Source organism: Carcharodon carcharias, chromosome 13, assembly GCF_017639515.1.
Source record: "Carcharodon carcharias isolate sCarCar2 chromosome 13, sCarCar2.pri, whole genome shotgun sequence".
Taxonomy (NCBI): domain Eukaryota; kingdom Metazoa; phylum Chordata; class Chondrichthyes; order Lamniformes; family Lamnidae; genus Carcharodon; species Carcharodon carcharias.
The window spans coordinates 45,415,085-45,438,219 of NC_054479.1; the positions used below are offsets into that span (position 1 = coordinate 45,415,085).

The following is a 23,135-nucleotide window of genomic DNA, read 5'->3' on the forward strand; positions in this document are numbered from 1 at the left end:
TGCCTAACAAGAATCCATCTACCTCCGCCTTAAATATATTCAATGACCCCGCCTCCACCACCTTCTGAGACAGAGAGTTCCAAAGTCACACAACCCTCTGAGAGAAAAAAATTCTCCTCATCTCTATCCTAAAAGGGCAACTCCTAATTTTAAAACAGTGCTCCCTAGTTCTGGACTCATCCCCAGCGGAAACACCCTTTCCACGCCCTCTTGTTGCAACAGTTCTTCATGTTGCATGGTCACATTGTACAGTACATAGATCACGATCATGAGTCATTCTCTCTGGCGCACACTGCAGAGCCCCTCCAGACCGTCAAGGCATCGGAAACACATTTTCAGTATGGCAGTGGTTTGTTCCATGATGGCTCTGGTGGAGACGTGTGCTACATTGCACCTCTCTTCCATTCTGCTCAAGATCTTATATACTTCAATCAAAACACTCCTCACTCTTCTAAACTCCAGTCGAAATAAGCCCAGCCTGTCTAACCTTTCCTTATAAGACAACCCACTCATTCCAGGTATCAATCTAGTAAACCTCCCCTGAACCACCTCCAAAGCATTTGCACCCTTCCTTAAATATGGAGACCAAAACAGCACACAATATTTGAGATGTGGTCTCAGCAATGCCCTGTATAACTGAAGCATAATATCCTTACTTTTAAACATGGCATGCAACAGTTGACTTTGTGTAGTTATGTCTGAGGTTACCAGTTTTTTTTTAATTCTCCAGCTCAAAGAAGCAGAGCAGGAGTATGGCAGCTTGCATGGAGGCTCTGGACTGGCAGGGGCTGGCCGAGGGTGAAAGGGGAGGGGGATCTAGGGTGAGGTAGAGGGTATGGAGGAGTGAAATGGGAAGGGCCTAGCATCCTGGGTGTTGGACACAGCTTTCCAGTGAAAGCATCGTAGAAGATGTGCACTGGCATGTCACCACGAATTCAGAATGAGAACTAACTACCTGCAGATGTTGGAGAGGCAATGCCAGAGACAACTGAGGCTGTCCTGGGAAGTGGTCATTGAAATATATGGGATTATGCAGATGAGGAGCCATGTGGGCTTGGCAAGAATCCTATGCCAGTGGCTCTCAAGATGACTGTGGTGCTGAATCATTTTGCCACCAGTGTTTTTCAGGGCTCCAGGGGCTCCATATGTGGCATATCACAGGCTGCCGCACACAGGTGGATTAAGAAGGGGACCAGTGCTCTCTTCCGTCATGTGAATGAAATCATCAATTATTCTACAGATGAAGAGAGCCAGGCAGCAAAGTCATTAGTCTTCAGAGCATCGCTCATTTCCCTGGAATGCAAGGGGTCATCAACTGCACTCATGTGGCCATTAGAGCTCCTTTGAACCAGCCAGTGGCATTTGTGAATTGCAAGGGCTTTCATTCTTCGAATGTGCAGCTGTTCTACAATCACATGTAAAGAATCATGCATGTCTGAGCTTGTTTCCCAGGGAACTCTCATAACTCATATATTTTGCACAACTTCCAGGTCCCAGAGCTTTTTTGAGGTGGCAGCCAATCGTCATGGCTGAACCTCCGGACCTGGTTGATGACACCAGTGAGCCATCCCCAGAGCAGAGTGGAAGAATGGCACAATGCAGCTCACACCTCCACCAGAGCCATCATTGAACAAGCCATTGACTTACTGAAAATGCATTCCTGATACCTTGACCAGTCTGGAGGGGTTCTGCAGTACGCACCAGAGAGGATGTTGCATAATCATAGTCTGCTATGTACTGTACAATGTGACCATGCAACGCAAAGAACTGTTGCAACAGGAGGAGCCATGATAGGCTGCCACCTCTCTGGTGCATACTGCAGAACCCCTCCAGACTGGTCAAGGCATCAGGAATGCATTTTCAGTAAGTCAATGGCTTGTTTAATGATGGAAGGGATTCAAATGGGCTAAAAGGTGGAGATGAAACAATAGATCGAAATAAATTTAAAAATAGGTGGGAAAAGAAAAATATATTTGTAAAAAAATTATAAATTATTGGAAAAAGGGGATCGGAAAGGGGGTGGGGATGGAGGAAAGAGTTCATGATCTGAAATTGTTGAACTGAAAATTAAGTCCGGAAGACTGTAAAATTCCTAGTTGGAAGATGAGGTGCTGTTCCTCCAGCTTGCGTTGAGCTTCACTGGAACATTGCAGCAGGCCAAGGACAGACATGTGGGCATGAGAGCAGGATGGTGTGTTGAAATGGCAAGCGACAGGGAGGTCTGGGTCATGCTTGTGGACAGATCGAAGGTGTTCTGCAAAGCGGTTACACAGTCTGCGTTTGGTCTCTCCAGTGTAGAGTAGACCGCATTGGGAACAGCGAATGCAGTAGACTAAATTGGGGGAAGTGCAAGTGAAGCGCTGCTTCCCTTGAAAGGAGTATTTGGGCCCTTGGACGGTGAGGAGGGGGGAAGTAAAGGGGCAGGTGCTACACCTTCTGCGGTTGCATGGGAAGGTGTCATGGGAGGGGGTTGAGGTGTAGGGGGTGATGGAGGATTTGACCAGGGTGTCCCGGAGGGAACAATCCCTGTGGAAAGCCGCCAGGGCGGCAAAGGGAAGATGTGTTTGGTGGTGGCATCATGCTGGAGTTGGCGGAAATGGTGGAGGATGATCCTTTGAACGTGGAGGCTGGTGGGGTGATAAGTGAGAACAAGGGGACCCTATCATGGTTCTGGGAGGGAGAGGAAGGTGTGAGGGCAGATGCACGGGAGATGGGCTGGACACAGTAGGGGGCCCTGTCAACCACCGTGGGTGGAAAACCTTGGTTAAGGAAGAAGGAAGACATGTCAGAGGAACTGTTTTTGAAAGTGGCATCATCAGAACAGATGCGACGGAGGTGAAGGAACTGAGAGAATGGGATGGAGTCCTTGCAGGAAGTGGGGTGTGAGGAGCTATAGTCGAGGTAGCTGTGGGAGTGAGTAGGCTTGTAATGAATATTGGGTGGACAGTCTATCATCGGAAATTGGGACTGAGAGGTCAAGGAAGGGAAGGGAAGTGTCAGTGATGGACCACGTGAAAATAATGGAGGGGTGGAAATTGGAAGCAAAATCAATAAATTTTTCCAGATCCAAACGAGAGCATGAAGCGGCACCGAAGCAGTCATCGATGTACCGGAGAAAGAGTTATGGGAGGGGGCCTGAGTAGGACTGGAACAAGGAATGTTCCACATACCCCATAAAGAGACTGGCATAACTGGGGCCCATGCGGGTACCCATAACCACACCTTTTATTTGGAGGAAGTGAGACAAGTTTAAGGAGAAAATGTTCAGTGAGAGAACAAGTTCAGCCAGTCGGAGGAGAATAGTGGTGGATGGGGATTGTTTGGGCCTCTGTTCGAGGAAGAAGTGGAGAGCACTCAGACCATCCCGGTGGGGGATGGATGTGTAGAGGGATTGGATGTCCATGTTGAAGAGGAGATGCAGAATTTTACATGTTTCGGTAAGATGTTTTTCCCTACCTCATGCTGCATTTCCAGCAGGCTTCTTGAGGCCACACCCAGAGGCCCTTCATCAGCATGGGACTCAGCAGAGGCCTGGTCCCAACAGTGGTCTGAGTGTCTGAGGACGCGCTGTCACATTCTCCCTCGGCTGCCAGGATTTGTCTGTGCTGTGATCAGATTTTAACCCCAGTTCTAAATGCGACCTCTCCACAGTCTGTGTGGGTGTAACTGCATTAGCGGAGGTTGTGGAAGAGGCAGGTGATGGTGCATCCTCTGGGACAGCGGTATCTTCACTCCCAGAGGTGGAGTCTTCAGGCTTCTGCCATAGCTTTGTCCTGGTCTTCAGATAGTGAGTACCTGTAGTGGAGATCAAAAAGAACCACATTAAGGAACATGGCAGTATGAGTGCAACACATGTCAGCATGCCTTCTGTGTGCCCATGTGCCAGCATTAGGTTGGATGCAAATTTACTTTTACACCTGGCCATTCCAGCCTCACCATCTCCAACTGCTCAGCACCCCCTTTCATGTGAGCTGTAGAGCCTCCTCTTCTGCAGGAGTGAGGACCTTCATGTCTGGAACTCCACCTCCTTTCCTTGATCTCCCCTTCACGTTGCAGATCTGTTTGTCTTGCATGACAACGCGCAGGGTTAGTGACATGCCAAATGACATCTAACTCTCTTGTTTGCACCCATCCCATCACACATGCATTGGCCTGTCAGTGGTATGTTGGACCCATGGGCTCAAATAAGCCAGAAGGTCACACACTTTGGCCTCAATTGCCATGCGGCACTAAGGCTATTCATGCATTCAGCTGCCTGGCATGGATGCCCACTTTCAAATATAAATTAATTGATGACCCCACAAGAGATCCTTCTGTAACTCTGATGCTTACTCTGGGCGGATCAGAGCAGGTCATTTTTCAGTTTCCTGAATCTGGACCCGCATTCTTGTACAGACCCCATGATGATGCACCTCATCTACGACCTCCATCCAGTCGGGAGGGTGTTCTGTTGGCATCTGTGGGAAAGAGCACCTCCCATGGAGAACCTGCAGGGAGGCAGCGTTAAACCGTGGGCCGGTCTCTATCCAGCCTCAGTCGTTAGAGGGCTTGGATGTGATGGGGGCGGTGAATGGCTGGAAATAATAATAAGGTAGATGATGGGGGTGGAGGTCGTCTGAGGGGTCATGAGGGTGATGCAGAGTTGCAACAAGAAATGGAACAAGGTACTGATAGAGTGACATGGACAGCAAAGTTATGGAGGTGATGCAGGGCTTCCCTGTTTGTCCAGATGGCTCTTTTGTAGCTCATCTGTACCTGCTGCATTGTCAACTGATGGTGGCTGGGTTTCTCCAGTGAAAAGCTTCCTCTGTCATGTGATTGCAAGTGTTTCCTGTGCCTGCCGCCAGCACTTTAAATATGAATTTGAATCATTGGGAGCTGGCTCCCAACTCAAGAGCAAAAGAGCCGCCCATTCCTGATTTCACCATCAAGAACAATGTGCCATTGATAAAATACTGCTCAATGTTGCAAGAGTGAAATTTTCCCAACTATTGCATATGATGCTTATGTATGCCTTGTAGCTTGGCAATCAACTGTGGAACATTTCTCAACAAATAGTTATAACCCTAGTCAGTAATGACCTCGTGTGACCATCACATCATTGCTTTTTCACATCAAGGACGTGAGATTCATTAAGGCTCAGCACCTGTCCTAACAGCTGCTGCTGGCTCAAAAAATGAATGAAAATTAAAACCTCTATATTGAAACAACCGAAATGATATAAAATAATAACTACAAAGCAAACATCTGTTCATAATGAAGGCTCCCAATAAATGCTGAAGCTTTACTTTTATACTTCAACTCATCATTTTAAAAAATTCTTTCATGGGATGTGGGCATCACTGGTAAGGCCAGCATTTGTTGCCCATTCCTAATTGCCCTTGAGAAGGTAGTGATGTACTGCCTTCTTGAACCTGATTGCTTAAAGTCAGTCTTGCACATTCATTGTGAATAATGAGAAAAGCATGAGTGAAATTAAGATGGAAGAAATACTGCAATAAAAGGCAAAAGCATTTTTCAAATTGAATTGCAGAACTAACTGTCATTGTGCAGAACATTTTGGATTTACTTCATAAAATGACATGTGGAAACCAGTTGATTTTCAGGCTAATAATGCGTATCATGTAGCAAGCACATTTGGACACTTCTTAACTCTGTTATATTACGTTTCCCTTAAGGAGCAAGATATATATTGCAAGTTACTTGATTAATTGAAACTCATTTTGTTTTTTTAGAATGAAGATGCAAATGATGAGGCTTATAAGTCAGACGGTTCTGAAGATGATTTTGAGGAGATGAACCTTTCATTGTTGTCTGCACGTAATTTTCCACGAAAAGCAAGTCAAACCAGCATTTTCCTGCAGGAATGGGACATCCCATTTGAGCAGTTAGAAATTGGAGAACTCATAGGCAAAGGACGCTTTGGCAAAGTCTATCATGGTCGTTGGCATGGAGAGGTGGCAATCCGTTTGATTGATATTGAAAGGGACAATGAGGACCATCTAAAACTTTTCAAAAGGGAAGTGATGGCATATAGACAAACTCGACATGAGAATGTGGTACTGTTTATGGGAGCCTGTATGAGTCCCCCCCACTTAGCTATTATCACCAGGTAAGTGATGGCTCAATATAACTTATTTTGTAGATTAGCTAAACAAGAGACAAGAAAGAAAAAATAATGGGAAGAATTTTCCAGTCAGCGAGCAGGGGCGGGGCCCACTCACTGACGCGTAAAACGACTCGGCTGCGCGCCTGCTGAACTGTCAAAGGCCTATTAAGGCCAATAAGAAAGTATTTAAAGTTGTTAAGAATGTTGCCCGTCCAACCTTAAGGTTGGCAGCAGGCGAAGAGCCCAGGCGGCCTTCACATTTTTCATGAAGGGTTTATTAATTAAATAAAAAATTTTGAAAAAATTAATGGACATGTGCCAGCTCAAGTGACAGTTTCACATGAGGGGATATATGCTTAAGATTTTTTTTCTTTATTAAATTTTTCTGAACTTAAGTTAATGGGAAATTTGAATCCCCCACCACCCCCCCCGACCACCCCCCACCCCGCCCGCAGCCAGCATAGAGAGCACTCAGCGCTTCCAGGTGTATGTCACGCTGGACGGGCCTTAATTGGCCTGCCCACGTTAAATGGTTGTGCAGTCCCGATTGGGGGTGCTGATTGGGTCCACGCCTGCTCCCGCTCTCCCCCCCACCCACCGCCCCGGCATCCACAAATTCTGCCCAATGTTTGCAAAAGTGTGATATTACAATAACAGGTAAGACCCAAAACAGCTTTAATTCATTTTCAGGGGTTGAAAAACGCACGTTCCATTTTCTTTACAGTTAAAGAGAAGATGTAATAATTACGTTATTGGGTGCTATTTGATGTAATAAATGTCTCCACTTGGGAGTTGACTTTAACTTATTTGACGTTTAACAGGCTAACTTATAGTGACGTTTATCCTATGTTCTCTCTGGCCGTACCACAGTGTTAATGTCAAGTATGAGGCTTAGTAAGAGTGTTGGACAAGTAACAAAGATTTACTTTTTTCCCTTTTCTTTTCATTCAGTTATTATGCAAATTAAGATGAGATCATAAGAGTATGTAAATGGTTTACACTATGAGAGTCAAAGTTCAGGCTGAAGATCAATGTAGATAAACATAGACTTTGGAATACTTTCAGTCATCACATGCTCAAACCATGACTTTTGGAAAATGGAGGTCAACCTTACTGAACCAGTCAGACCTCATTTTCATATGTGACAACTGCTGGGTAAATAGAAACTTAATGCTTTTAATAGTTTCAACTCTTAAGAGTTACAGTGAAAAGTTTGATTTTAAGGCTTCTGTTAAGGTTTTTGTGCTGATGTACTGGTATTGGCTGTGAGAGAGGTGGTATTAAATGTGATTCTAGAGGCAATCTGGCTGCCAGCTGCAATGAAACCAAGAGATAGGTGCCTCACACACTTTGGGTTGTCTATAAGGCTTGTATAATTACAACTTGAACCAAAACTGCAGTGGACCTCATGGGAACACTAAAAACTGGTGTGAAATATTTCGGATATTAAGAGAAACATCCTCCCACAAGTTGTCTCCTGACATTAAATTTAGCCAGCAGAAGAGTTAACCTCCACACACGCAGTGTGTGTGACCTTGTTTGATGCTGAGTTCAGTGTGACCTGCTGTTAGCAGTATAATTTAGATCTGCAATCTGCACATCATACTACTGGTCTGCCCTTCACAGCACCAGCACAAGTCACCCATTTTTGATGGATTTAATCCCAGTTTAAGCTGAGTAGCTAATGGATAACAGTACTGTGCTGCAACAAATCTTTCCAAACATTAGTTTTGAATCAGTGTTTGTTGCTAATCTGTTCAGATGGTTATTAATTATACGAAATACAAAACTCAAAGGAATATGCCACAATAAGGTGACATGAGATATATTCTATTTGTTTAGTGCCAACGGGGAACTACAGCTCTGATTGAGGAGTCTACCTATTTTGTTGGGGAGGGGGGCTGGATTGGGGAGGCAGGTTTTCCACTCATTTTTATGAATTAAAAGTCTTGAATAGCAAGGCAGTCACTGAATTATGTCACCTACTGAACCAGACCTATGGATGACATGCAGCACAGGAACAATCTTGCCCATTGTGCTCAAATCCACCACCACATTGGATTTCTCTAGCTGGAATTTTTAGGCTGGTAGTTACCCACCCTGGCTGAATACCCTGGGGTGAGCCCGCCTCTGCTGGACCGGAAGGTCATGACCAGGTCTTACATTTGTTAGGCTGTTAACTGCCAGAGCTCGTGGTTTCTGGCCCCCCATGCGGGAGGATGACCCCCTCTGATCAGCTGGCTGACAGCTCTCCAGTTCCAGCAGCACCACTGGGAACAGTGGCCATTGCTGGGACAACAGTCAGCAACCCCCCCGCCCCCATGAGGAACAGTGATGGAGAGTGGATAATCAGTTAAGTCGAGGCTGTTTTACTGGGACCGATCTGGAATGCCCCATTGAGGGGGGGGGTCCACAATCAGGAAGCTAGTAGCAGGGGAGCAGTAATTACCTTTGGAGAGGGAGGGGTGGGATTCCACTGGGGTACCCAAACAGAATGGCTCCCGCTCCTCCACTTGCCCCACCCCGTTACCCTCCGCTCCCCCAGGGCCGCAGACAGGGTTTACCTGGTGGCCTTGTCAGGTGGTGTAGACACTTTCTATACTAGCAGAGGTGGATAGGTGATGGGCTTGGCACCCCAGACCATGCCACCCAATTTTAGGCCCTCATCCCTTGCTTACCGGCCTGCCTTTGAGGGGGTGTAAAATTCCAGCCAGAGTTACTAACTCATTACAAGGCACCAGTACAGTTCTGTGTTGATGGTTATATGCAGCCTTCTTTTTTGAAAAAAACAGCCTGTTGAGCATTAGGAAGTAACATGAGGAGCATCCTAACGTGAAGCCTAGATACTATCAAACATGTAAGGATGAGAAAAAAGCTTCCAACGGTTCTAAGAACTATTGTAATCTTTTTACTTTCTGTTGGACTGTGGATTAGAATTACAATGGCTGCAGGTTGAACGACACCCCACTGGGACAGGATGAGAGATATATACAATGTTGCAGTCCTGGAACAGAGTGTACCATGAAAGACAGGATGGTGCTGGAAAGGAGTCCTGCACCAAGAGAGCTGCCTGACAACGGCATTTTAATTGGCTCCTGACCAGGTGACCAGGGTTTTTTGTGGTAACAGTGCAGCAAAGAGCTCCTGGCCTGCAAAGAGAAAATATCTAAAATCTCTCTTCCTCATATCTCTATAACCTGCTCTCTCCCTGAGGAAACCTCTGTAAAAAGGAAAAGGGGGAAACCACTGTTAGAGACATTGAAGAGCAAGTTCTCAACCAGTGAACTAAATACGGAAAGTGCTGGAAGGCCACCTCGTGTCATTAACAAGAACTGAAAGGAATTTGGAAAACAACGATCAAAATCAACCCATCAAATCCTGTACTGTGGACTAGTGCTATTGAACTATTTTATCCCGCCCCTAAAATCCATGTTTTGTGTGTCTTATGTGTGTGTGTGTGTGTGTGTATAGGGATTTAAGAAGGGGGTAGAGTTTAAATTATAGTGTTAGAAGTTAGCAGTTCATATTTCTTTCTTTTGCCACTAGTTAAAGACAATTTGTTCAATAACCAGATATTTACTTATTAAATTTACAAACCTGGTGTTTGTATTCTGTTAACCTAAATTAAAGAGTTAAGTAGAATTGGGGCAATCTGGTGGTTTGTTCAAACTTTTCACATTTGTCATGGCTCGGGGAACAGTGGGGCTTGGCATTACAACGCACTATCCCCAATGAGTTGTGACACTATACAATATGTTTGCTGGAAAAGAAGTGTCAAAATTCTGTGTGTAAAGGAAGCCTAAACCTTTTTTTAAAAAAATCAAGTTAGAGGTGCAGCTTCAGATATTTAGGAGATCAAAGGAGTGAGAGGTAGGCCTAGTACTTTGAAGGTTGCTCTGCATGTGTGATAGTGTACTGGGTGCTGAATGCTTGTCATGTGCATAATACTTCACACGTAATCTGCTTTATTTTGAGATGCTACCCGCTACTCTTGGTACTCTTCCTGAATGCAAAGAATATTTTTGTCTGTTTCCCTTTCATGAGCAATGCACAGAGGAAGTGTTATTGAAGTGATTGGGCACTTTCTGTCATATTTGCTGTACAGTGTCTCTGTTGGAGGATTTGCCTTTTCGAAAATTATTGATTTCATCAAAGACAGCACCGCCAATTAAACTACAGCACTGTTCATTGAGTAAGGCATTTTCAGAGTTGAATAATAAGTTAGTCTTCAAACTAAAATGCTGCCTCCCTTTTAAAGATTTGGCAGGATTTTAGAAGCTGTTGCTGTCCTGCTTCCCTCCCCTCTCCCCCCCAGCATACCCCACCTCTGGTGTCCGGTAGCTCCATGTGAATTCAGGCATGGTTTGGCTGCCACTCTGCTGGCATAAGTGCACATGGAGCATGGTCAGGTTTCTGGCTCAACCACAGAATCGGTTGTCAGATTTTCAGGTGTGTTCATGAATTAGGTACAATATGTTGTTCTTGACAATGCATTAGTTTACATTTAATACAAAAAAAGCACACTAAACAGTTTTTATAAACGGCTAACAGTAATGCATCTTGCTCACCTATTGCAAATGGCACTTTTCTCAAATTCTTTTTTGTGTTCAGTGTATTACAAACAGGAGGAGGTTTAATTTAAACAGCACTAATTTCTCCTCTCATCATCTGTCCATAAACAGAAAAGTGTTTTGGCTTGTTTCCCTCTTTATAGCATATTTCCCAACCCCTTGGTTTTTGTGTGATTCAATTTTTTAGTAATGACCTCACAATAAACTTGAGATAGGATGAACTCAAAGGATTAGTTTATTTGCACACACTCAAAACATGGGAGGTCGGTCACCACACTCAGACAGTAAAAGAAGGATAAAGAAAAGAAGGATTTACAGTACAGAAACCGCAGAGAAAATAAATATTGATTCATGTGGGTTCTAGAGTTCAGAATAAAGTCCAATGAGGTATTCCTTCATGGAGGTCAGTGGCTGAAAATCAATGTAGAACTCACTTTTCCGGTGGCGTTGAGTTCACATGAGATAGGCATGCAGAGATGAATCAATCTTGTAGGTGATGGTACAGAAATTCCAGCAGAAGCAGTGTAGCTGGGGCCAGGTGTTCAACCTGGACAGAGCTCCTTTTCTGTGAAGTGGCCAGTCAGATGGTTGCCAGTCAGATGGTGGCCAGCAGACTGAGTTATTCAGTTCAGCAAGGCAATATTACTTGTCCCACAAGCCAGAGACCCATGTCACATGACTTTACCACTCCACGATGTCTTCAACAAAGGATGTTCATCCAGTGTCTGGAAATTGGCTTTGTGTTCCACTCTGATCATGTCTCAGCCATTATGGATTAAAAGGAATGTTTGAGAGGCCTTATCTTAGTAGATGTTCCATATCTGCTGGCCAACCTGGGTTATCAAATACAAATAGACTTTGTGTGGCTCCCTTTGAAATTGGGCTGTGCAGTCCCTAGCTGATCATTAGAGATTTTCAGAGATAACAAGGTATGAAACTGCAAAGTGGCTTCTTTTGTTCTTGAATAACAGACAGACACAGTTTCAGCCATTTTAATGATCTTTGTTCAGTTTTTAAAATTCTAGAAATAGCCAAGAGGACATCTATGTATATTTTATAAAAAATATATAGTGTGAGGTTTTAGTCTCTCACAAGTGCAAGTTTAATGTTAAAGACTCACTGGCTTCTTGTAAACTAAACTGACAGAGCAGCTTATATTGCACAGATTAGCTCATCAAATCATGTCATTATAATGAAGATGATGGAAAACTCTTCAACTTCTTCAAGGAAAGTTTTGTCAGACAATTCTATGTTAAAATGGAGAAATTATCCCTGTAAAATATTGGGCAACATATTACTGAGGTGCGGAGGGGGAGGTGGTGGGTGGTGTGGATGGCTCCGTTCCTTCCCCCCCCCTCCACACCAGAAGCAAGGCTGGTGTAGAGCCAACTCACTGGAGGCCAAGTCTCCAGCATAATGTGCTGCAGACAGGCTAAATAGGCAACCAGTGGCACCCCTCACTGGGAAGGAAGTCCTGCCCTCAGGAGCTGCCGGCCAATCAGATTGGCTGGCAGCTCCAACAGCACCAAGAGCACTTTAGTGGGCACTGCCAGGACTGCAGGCAGGTCCAAGAAGAAGGTCTGTGGATCCTGGAGCCAGTTAAGTACGAGGTCTTGGGCAGGGAGGTTTTGAGCAGTTTTGGGAGGGTGTTGGGATGGTGTGCTTTATAGAGCAGGCAGGTGGGAAGAAAGGGGGGGCACTATTTTAGGGGGGCTGCCACCCGATGTGCAAAGGGAACCCCCCCTCCCAAGATATTACCTCCTGTTCCTTGCTGCCCTTTTAAAAAGTTTTTATAAAAAACTTTCCCTGCACCTGCCCATGCCAAGCATATTATGGCATGGGCAGCATATTATTGGGGTCAATTGGCTTGTTAACAAGTTCAGTTAAGCCTTGATTATTTATTTAAGTATGACAGACAGCCTGCCTATTTTGCCTCCTGCCCACTCCCGAATTATGGGGATGAGCTCGGAGGTGGGTGGGAAGGTTGACACCCACCCTATTTTACTTGCCCCCGTGCTGAAAACACACCCGGTAGGGGCAAGTAAAATGCAGCCTGTTGTGTCTGCTTCTACTTTATGCTGGAGTTAAGGACTAAACTTTACAACTAACCTAAAGATAAAGCATTGAGTTAGCATGGAGTTTTTTTATATTGCATGGTTGAGTATCTTGTGCATTCTAATCCATAATTCCATATGGGATTTCAGAGAAGTTAACTGCAGCCTTAAAAATGTGGATGTCAAAAATAATATAAATAGTAAATGATTCATTTCATATGGAAGCTAATCCACGGAAGGTCGGCCAAATAATCTTGATCTTTCCATCGATTGCACACAGTTTACTCAACCTGGGAGATTACCCATCTATTTAATCTCTTGAGGGAAAGTTCTGATTAAAAACTCTGACTTACAAAGCTAATCGAGCATAGCTCCAAAATATCTATTCAGTGCCATGTCTCTGTTTTTCAGCAATGACTTTCGACAGATTAAAATGAGGATTATATCATCCTGGATTTTGTGGTAGTAATGACTGAAAAACTGTCATTACTCATCATCATTACTCCTTTCACATCGGAAGCAACTTCTGGAGTCCACACATCTGGAGTTAAAGGCAGAAACCCCCAAGTTGCTGTCAGTGTTTCTATGCTTCTCCATAGGGTGTCCCTGCCCTCTCAGAATGCACACAAATAGAAATCACTGAGCTGACAAAAGCTTGCCCTTCTACACTGTTAGTCTTGCTGTAAAAAAACATTGAAAAAGTAACACCTTTTGAATGAGTTGTGACTGGGTTTTTAAACAGTGTGCTAAGTTCATAATAATTGCTGAACAGTCTGACTGGTCCTGAAAAAAATAATTTTATATATGTGGAATGTCAATTGTCTCAATTATGGTAACTTTGGGCAGAATTTTTACCACGTCGGGCAGGTGAGGTGGGCGGGCCTGGGAGCGGTCGCGAAACTGATTGTCGCTCGCAATCAGGCCAGGACCAAGATTTCATGCTGGCTAGCCAATTGACTCTATCACATAAGATGGGACATGTTAAAAATGAGTTTTAAAACTGGTCGAAACCTCATCGTGCCAGTGGATGAGGTTTCGCAAAACCTTTTCGCCTGCCCCCCAACCTTAAGGTTGGATGGGCAGGGAAATATTCAATTAAATTAATTAATTAGTGGGCTTAACAGCCCTCTTAATTGTCAGTGGCCGCACTGCCAACTCCCACACGCGCCCCTTGACCGAAATATCACGCGAGTGAATGATGATGTCAGGACACTCGTCTGACATCATCGCGCATTATTTTTTTCCTGTTTAGGTCGGGCACACGCCCACCCGAAGAGGGAAAAATTCTGCCCTTTGATTTATTTACAATTTTTTTTTTGATAATTTAGCTTCTATCTTAATCCCACATGTATACCCCAATTATTTAGCTTGCTCTCTGTAAAATTTTAATTCAGTGCATTTTTCTTCCTGATTTGCTGTTGTGAGAATATTCTTTTATTCTTTCATGACATATGGGTGTTGTTGGCTAGGCCAGCATTTAAAGACCCATCCTTAATTGCCCTTGAGAAGGTGGTGGTGAGCCTTCTTCTTGAAACATGCTTGACAGCACTGTCAAAGACACCTTCCATTATTTTGCTGATGATTGCACGTAGAATAATGGGGCGGTAATTGGCTGGGTTGGGTTTTTTCCTACTTTCATGGACAGGATATCTACAAGGCACAATTCAGGAATGTGAGCAAATACTCCTCACTTGCATGGATAAGTGCAGCTCCAACAACACTCAAGTAGCTCAACACCATCCAGGACAAAGCAGCCCACTGTATTAGCACCCCATCCACAAACGTTCACTCCCTCCACCACCAAAGCACAGTGGCAGCAGTGTGTACCATCTACAAGATGCACTACAGCAACTCACCAAGGCTCCTTTGACAACATCTTCCAACCCACAGCCTCTACCACCTAGGACAAGGACAGCTGATGTATACGAGCACCATTACATACTTCAAGCCACACACCATCTTGACTTGGAACTGTATCACCGTTCCTTCACTGTCACTGGATCATAATCCTGGAAATCTCATCCTAACAGCACTGTGGATTTACCTAAACCACATGGACTGCATCAATAGGCTTTGGGAAGTCAGGAGCTGAGTTAATTTGTTGCAGAATTCCCATTTCATGACCTGCTCTTGTAGCCAATATATTTACATGGCTGGTTGAGTTCAGTTTCTGATCAATGGTAAGCCCCCCAGGATGTTGATAGCGGACATGTTGATAGCAGAGAATTCAGCAAGAGTAATGCCAATGAATGTCAAGGGGAGACGGTTAGACTCTCTCCACTGTTGGAGATGGTCATTGCCTGGTACTTCTGTTGAATGCATGTTACTTGCCACTTATCAGTCTAAGCCTGGATATTGTCCAGGCCTTGCTGCATTTGGACATGGACTGCTTCAGTATCTGAGGAGTCATGAAAGATGCTGACCATTGTGTAATCATCAACAAACATCCCCTTCTGCCATTATGATGGAGGGAAGGTTATTGATGAAGCAGCTGAAGATGGTTGGGCCTGGGACACTACCCTGAGGAGCTCCTACAGTGATGTCCTGGAACTGAGATGATTGACCTCAAACAACCACAAGAATCTTCCTTTATGCCAGGTATGACTCCAACCAGTGGAGAGTTTTCCCCCTGATTCCCATTGACTCCAGTTTTGCTAGGGTTCCTTGATGCCACTCTCGGTCAAATGCTGCCTGATGTCAAGGGCAGTCACTCTCATCTCACCTTTTGAGTTCATGCATCTTGAGTCCTGTTTGAACCACGGCTGTAATGAAGTCAGGAGCTGAGTGGCCCTGGTGGAACCCAAACTGAGCATTAGTGAGCAGGCTATTACTGAGTAAGTGCTGCTTGATAGTACTGTTGAAGACCCCTTCCATCACTTTACTGATGATTGCATGTAAACTGATGGGGCGGCAATTGGCTGAGTTGGATTTGTCCTACTTTTTGTGGACAGGACATAACTGGGCAATTTTCCAAATTGCCAGGTAGATGCCAGTGTTGTAACTGTCCTGGAACAGTTTGGCTAGTGTTGCGACTAGCTTTGGAGCACAAGTCTTCAGTACTATTGCTGGAATGTTGTCAGGGCCCATAGCCTTTGCAGTATCCAGTGCCTTCAGCCATTCCTAGATATCATGTGGAATGAATCAGATTGGTTGAAGACTGTATTATGATATAGCCAATGGTAAAGGCTGAGTTGCTCAAATCCCAGAGGGAAACTTGAAACAACTGTCACAACCCATTTTTGCAATTTGTATGTTTCATGATGCAGGCTTTGAATTCAATAGTAATAAGACCACCGAGTCTCAAGAGGTTTTTTTTATAAAACTAAATTAAACATTTATTAATACAAGCATATACATATGTCTACAAAATTACTACTATAATAACTACAAAAATCCCCTAATTAATCTGAATCTCAGTTACGCCCCCGTTAAGGCAACTGTAAAACTCATTGATTTAAAAAGACCCCAGGCAAAGCATGTTTGACCTTACGAATTCAAAATGACATTCCTTGCAAGTTGGTTCCTTTGCAGACACAGTTGGAGGCTTACAGGCTGGCTAGTTCTTAAGTGCTTCTGCCATACACACACAAACTCCTTTCTGTTTATACCTAGCATTTCCCTTGAATATAAATTTTCCATTGTATCCCTAGGCTTTCAACATCACATCTTCTAACAATAATATCCTTTTATTCCACCAATTTCATTAGTAAGCTGAAAAAAAAACACATTGCTTGGCGTCTTCTAGCTAGGTGCAAAATTTCACCCATTCTTTTGAATGGTTTATTCAACAAATGCAAATGTACACTTCACATTTTAATTTCTTTACTCTTTCCCCAATTAACATCTTAAAACGACTACATCAAAGCACCCAGACTAGCTGGCTATAATCCAATTAAGATGCACACACATAGACACAGACACCACTAAACTCTGTTTAAAAAAAAAATTTCCAATAACATTATGAACATTAATCTCTTCATGACAACCAGCATTTGTGACACTGGGGACCTCAGGAAGAGGCCGAGATGGATCATTCACTTGGCATTTCTGGCTGAAGATGGTTGCAAATACTTCAGCCTTGCCTTTTGCGCTGATGTGCTGGGCTCCCCCATCTTTGAGTATGGAGAGGTTTATGGAGCTGTCCTCCTTTTAGTTGATTAATTGTCCAACACTACTCAGTACTAGATGGCAGAACTGTAGAGTTAGTTCTGATCGGTTAGTTGTGGGACTGCTTAGCTCTGCCTACTGCCAGCTGCTTATACTGTTTGGCATGCAAGTAGTCCTGTGTTGTAACTTCAGCAAGTTGATACCTCCAATTTAGCTAAGCCTCATACTGCTCCTGCATGCCCTCCTGCACTCTTCATTTAACCAGGGTTGATCCTCTGGCTTGGCGGTAATGGTAGAGTGGAGGTTATGCCAGGCCATGAGGTTACAGATTCTGGTTGAATACAATTCTGCAGTTGCTGATGGCCCACAGTGCCTCATGAATGTCTAGTTTTGAGCTGCTAGATCAGTTCAAAATCTATCCCACCTACCGTGACGGCAGTGTATACAACACAGTGGAGGGTATCCTCAATGTGAAGATGGATCTTTACCTCCACAAGGACCATGTGATGTTCACTCCTACCTTTTGTCATGGACAGATGCATCTGTGACAGGTAGATTGGTGAGAATGAGGTCATGTAGTTTTTTTTTCCCTCTTGTTAGTTCTCTCAAACCTGCCACAGATCCAGTCTAGTAGTTATGTCTTTTAGAACTTGGCCTGCTCAGTCAGTAATGGCGCTCCAAGTCACTCTTGCTGATGGACATTGAAGTCCCCCATTCTGTGTACTTGCCACCCTCAGCCTCTTCTAATTGGAGTTCAATATGGAGGAGTGGTGTGTGAGGTGGGGGGTGGAGGGATCCTCAGTGGGTTTCCTTGCCCATGTTTGACTTGATACTGTTAGACTTCATGGGGGCCTGGAATCAATATTGAGGACACCAAAGTAAAATCCCTCCTGACTATACCTCTGTGTCATCACCTCTGGTGTGTCTGTCCTGACGGTGGGACAGGACATAACTGGGGATGGTGATGGTGGTGTCAGGGTCATTCTTGGTTAAGTATGATTCAGTGAGTACGACTATGCCAGACTTTCGCTCGGCTAGTCTGTGAGACAGCTCTCCCAATTTTGGCACAAACCTACAAAGAGCCTAATTAAGCCAGTCAGGGGCCACTTCCTGCCTCACTGGCATTTTAACAGAGCAGGAGGAGCTCTTCACTGCAAGGGGTGAGCATGAGGTAAACCCTGACAAACACCCAGCAGACTACAGGCGGATGCCTCCGTTTAGGGTGCCATTTGGCCGACTAAGAGGTTCCCCCCACCACCTGGGGCCGGCCCTTTGATTGGCATTTAATGGGCTGTCTCCTGCAAAATGCAGCCCTGGGTTCCATCACCCGCCAAAGTATGGTCGGCCCCACTCTCAGCCCCAGCAGTGGGACCCCTGCGGCGTCCAAAGAATCCCAACTATTAACTTTAATTTGGCTCCCACAAAGAGCCAAGTAAAACAACTTCAATTTATCATGTGTCATTCTCAGGTTTGTAGTCTCCGAGAAGGGTTGTGGTACATTAACTTGCATACACTGAGCAGTATCACCTTAAGGGCTAAATGAAGCAAAGCCATATTTATTGTTTGTCTATAGAAGAGAACTCCAACAATCTACAAGATAATTGCTCCAAGAATAGGATTGTCAGCATGTGAGTTGTTTAGCAGACAGTGACCAGAGAGTCATGGTCAGGGAAGAGCTTACTGATGAGGAGAAAGCGATACTTAGTATACGCTGAAATTGAGCTTCATGAATCATACACAAGATATTCAAGAACATGGAGTTCCCCACTAGAAAAACTGTTGGAAGTACAATACCAAGGGTGAGATTTTAACTCATTCAAAACCCATTCACTCACACTGAGTTAAAATCAGGACCCAAGAGTATCAGGTAGGATAGAGGGTGCAGGTTCTGCTGCCAGTGAAGTGTCAGAAATTACAGCTCCACTCGGCAACACACATCCAGAAGTTGGAAAGGTGTAGCAGGGTTAATTGAATTGAGGTATGCAGCCACCCATATATCTGCCTATTGTGTTTTCCGATCGTTCCAATGGACCCTACCCCCTGCATGGGGATAGTAAAGGCTCTGCTAAGAACATAGCAAAGGATCAATAACAGAGAGAATTGACTCTTTTCTTTTGAGAGCTGTAGAATTAGCCCCTTAGCTGAGACAAACACTGCTGATGCACCCTTAAATGTGCCAGTACCCTACTTCATGTGTATTAACAACTCTGTCTCTGTAGTCTAGGATAGAGTCTACAGCAAATCCTGTGGGAAGCCCTACTTGGCCACCATTTGGCTGATGGAGCAGGCCATTCGGATCCTGAGGCCCATTGCGTCTAGTCATGTTTTTTTAAGGATGGGACCAAAGCACTCAATTCAATGATAAATTTAAATTTAACAGACACGTATTTAAACTTTCTTTGTCCTTGCAAAATTGCGAAATCTATCTCTTAACCTGTTCCAATTGTTCCAATTGAGCTGCCCAACTCAAGGCATCTGAGATTTAGATAGACCAGAGAGATTCCATGGATAGGGAACAACACAAGTCCCCATATAAATTTATATTGCCTTTTAATGCAGCAGACATGACTTTTTTAAAATCTTCTTCTCGGGAGCGATTGTTAAGCCTGTAACTACTGAAAATCTACACTGTTGTTTCTTCTTTTCACTTAGAAAAGAAATAAAGAAATAAGTTATATAATGCCTTTCATATCATCAGGACAAAGCACTTCCCAGCCAATGGATACTTTAGAAGTGCATATATCTTTTATATATATATATTTATATATAAATGGGAGCAAAAGATGAATTGGTATCATGTTTGCCATCTTTCAGTACAGATCACTGCCAACCTTTAATGCAGAGGAATATAATTAGCCTCTTAGCAGTTACAGTGTTGTCATACATTATGAGCTAACTTGCATAAATGATATCATTGAATTTGACAGCCTTGATCATTCCTATCTCTTAACTTTTGTTCACAGTTGTTTGATGGTGACTCATTTTCATTGATGAGAAGCAGCAGGACCAAACAAGCAACTCATTATCACCAGTTAATAAAAATGTTGGGTGGGCTTCTAACCGATGAGGCAGCAGACATTTTTATTTTAATTACCATTGTGGAACATCTGATGCAGGGGCAGGGCCCCTAACTAGTGAGGCCTGTAGCGGCCAAGTGCATGTTCAGTGAATTGTTTGATAAATCGTGCTTCACAATGTCCGAAACAATGTCATTTAAAGAGAAATATTTTTGCATATTAAGAATTGAGCATATAATAGCCCTTGTACGCAAACCATAAAATAAATTCCACTTTGTTGAACACATTGTCCAATTATCTTTAAAAGCATTTTTTTCACAATAAAATTGTTGGTGGTATTTGCAAATGGCTCTCACAGTGCAAAGTACAGTTAACTGCTGAAATATTGGGCGGGGTTTTCCAGCCCCTCCCGCCTCCAGGATCATCCAGTCCCAAAAAGTAAATGGACATTTGGCTGGCCCGCTGCATTCCCCCACGGGTCCCGCCACCACGGGTCTGGAAAATCCCGGCCATTGTCACGGGGACCTCATTGGGTTTTATCCCCATCGGTCCCCATAACTTCAATGTAAGATCACTGCAAATGCACACATAAATGGGTATGCAAGTATCTTCTGTCAAAGTTACAGTGACCAATTAAGGGATGCCCCAAGGAGATTCTGGCGTTTATTATTATTGTAGGAAATTATCATATCCAATAGTTGGTTGTTAACTTTAAAAGATCATAATTGCAAAAAAAGGTCAGTTTATAATCAAGTGAAACATTGGTGTGCAAGGCTTTGTCTCACAGTGGCAATTTTGAAGTACTGTTCTACTGTTCATATTCATATGGCAGTCAGTAAAATGTTCCTAAAATTACGGTAGTAGACGTACTTTATAGTCCAGGGCATGGATTTAAATTTTGAGGCACCGGAACAATGTGACAACTAACCTGTTACGACAACAAAGAGGCTGCCACAAACTTCAAACTCCAACCAGAGCCAAGGTGAGTTAAGTCCAGACTGGCAGTGATCTGTAATATTTTTGTGGAGCCAGGAGGAGCATTACAAGTGTGAAAATTAAACTTCAATCGAGGCCAACACTTTAGCATGCAGAGAGAGTGCTACATTTTCTTAAGATTGAGACCTTTAAACAAAGCCCTGATTCAGGGTTCAGGATCCCACAGCACTATTATAAAGGAAAACCTTTGGTGTTTAATATTCATCCCTCATTCGGCAAGGCCAAAAACAGATTAAGCAGTCATTTATCTCATTTATCTCATTGTTGTTTGTGGAACTTTGTTATGTGTAAATTGGTTGCCATGTTTATATAGGAGGACAGGGGCTATAGGCCAAATTTTCATCTGGGTGTGGTGGAGAGTATCGGTGCATGGATGGCTGCACTTTGATTCTTTTTTGGAGGAAATCCAATTTTCTTCCTTGTTTTGAAAGAAGTCCAATTTTCCTCCGCAGTCCTGACACCACACCATTTCCCCTGGCCTTTTTGTGAGTCGGGAATGCCTAGTCTACAAAATCGCATACCCATCTAAGCTGAGGTCGAGCTCCCCATTTCAAATGGGAGAGACAAAACTTGGATTGCCCCCCATGCACCATTTTCATCTGGTGGTGCGGGGTTTTGGAAGTCCATTTAAAAGCACACCAGGTTTGACCATTTGTGAAGAAAATGACAAGCCTGCTGAGGGATAGAACATTCTAAAAGGTAAGTGTAAAATATTTTCACATTTTAAAATGTCCCTATTAGGTGCTGCATTGTAATGTGGATATGTTTTTAATACAGTGCTTCATCACAGGGATCTATCCTGCAAAGGGAATTTGGCCCTTACATTGACCAGCATTGTGTAATTTTTCACATGCATTATTGTGCTTCTCCAATGGAGAAAGTACCATAATATATTACAAAATGTCCTCTGCTGTCATGTTTTTTTACTCATTTAATTGGACTGGCAGATCTGGCTGTTTAAAACAAACCTTAATTCTGAAGATACAAAAATGATCTGTACCAGCTCCCACTCCATTGATTTGTCGGCATTCTGCTTTGAAATGGAAATAGATATCTGTTTTGTCAGTGGAGCTGGAAGCTTCTGTTGTGACAGCTAACAATCAGCATTTTAAATGCTTGGCTGGGTTTCAAAAGCTTCAGCTCAGGAGGTGGTGTTATTGGTCCAAGAACTATTAGAACTTTTATGAGTCTATTGGAACTTTTATGAGCCTAAGAGAATATGTCCTTGATGTGGTTCCTTTGTTTGTTTACAAACCTAAAAGGCACATTTTCTTTTCCTTTGTCTTTTTTAAATTATTCATTCACAGGATGTGCACGTCGCTGGCTAGGCAAGCATTTATTGCCCACCCCTAACTGCCCTTGAGAAGGTGCTGGTGAGCTGCCTTCTTGAACCACTGCAGCCCATGAGGTGTAGGTACAGTGCTGATAGGGAGGGAAATCCAAGATTTTGACCCAGCGACAGTTAAGGAACGGCGATATATTTCCAAGTCAGGATGATGTATGGCTTTGAGGGGAACTTCCAGGTGGTGGTGTTCCCATGTGTCTGCTGCCCTTGTCCTTTGGTCCAGTATCAATGATAGTGAGTTTAAATTCAGAGTTTTCTGAGATTGTTAGAGGTTTAATTGTTTTCCAATGATCTTAAAATAATGCATTGTAGGTGCATAGAATTGGTATGGAGTGGCATGGGAATGTGAAGTGACATGGGGTGGCATAGGAGCATAGAGGTGACATGAGATGGCATTGGAACTGTGAGGTGGCATGGAGTGGTAGGGGGAATGTGAGGAGGTATGGATGGCATGGGGGTGGGTGGGAGGGGTGAGCGGTGAGGCTTAGGGGGCTTTTAAATGATGTTAGTATTCATAGTATACAAAGTGATGAAGGAAGTCTTTCTCCATGGGAAGGATTTTCCCCCCATCGGGGGCGAAGTTGAAGGGCGGGCGCGCACAGGTGTGCTTTCGATGGGCACCCCGGATCAGGGGCGCAGTGCCATTGTATGTGGGCGGGCCAATTAAGGCCTGCCCAGCGTGACATCCGCACAGAAGTGGTGTGCACTACCTGTGCAGATGGGGGGGGATTCCCCAAAATCGAGAATGTGCTCTTTCGTGCACATGCGCATGAAAGAGCGCACTCATCACCCTGAGGCTAAGTGCTGCCTCAGGGAGATCGGCTCTAAATGTAAAAAAGCTAAAAATAGAAAAATAAAATTTCCCTAACATGTCCCCTCATGTGACACTGTCACATGAGTTGGGACATGTCCATAATTTTTACAAAAACTTTATTA

The 23,135-nt window shown here is 43.9% G+C and overlaps 1 protein-coding gene across 1 annotated transcript in view; it reads left to right on the top strand.

The window, feature by feature from the left end:
• Positions 1-23,135, top strand: part of ksr2 (kinase suppressor of ras 2) — a 411,064-nt gene that overhangs the window by 306,348 nt on the left and 81,581 nt on the right. The window contains exon 15 of the mRNA XM_041203055.1: positions 5,736-6,112. Within this exon, the coding sequence (XP_041058989.1) occupies positions 5,736-6,112 (377 nt within the window). The remainder of the gene's footprint in view (positions 1-5,735; positions 6,113-23,135) is intronic.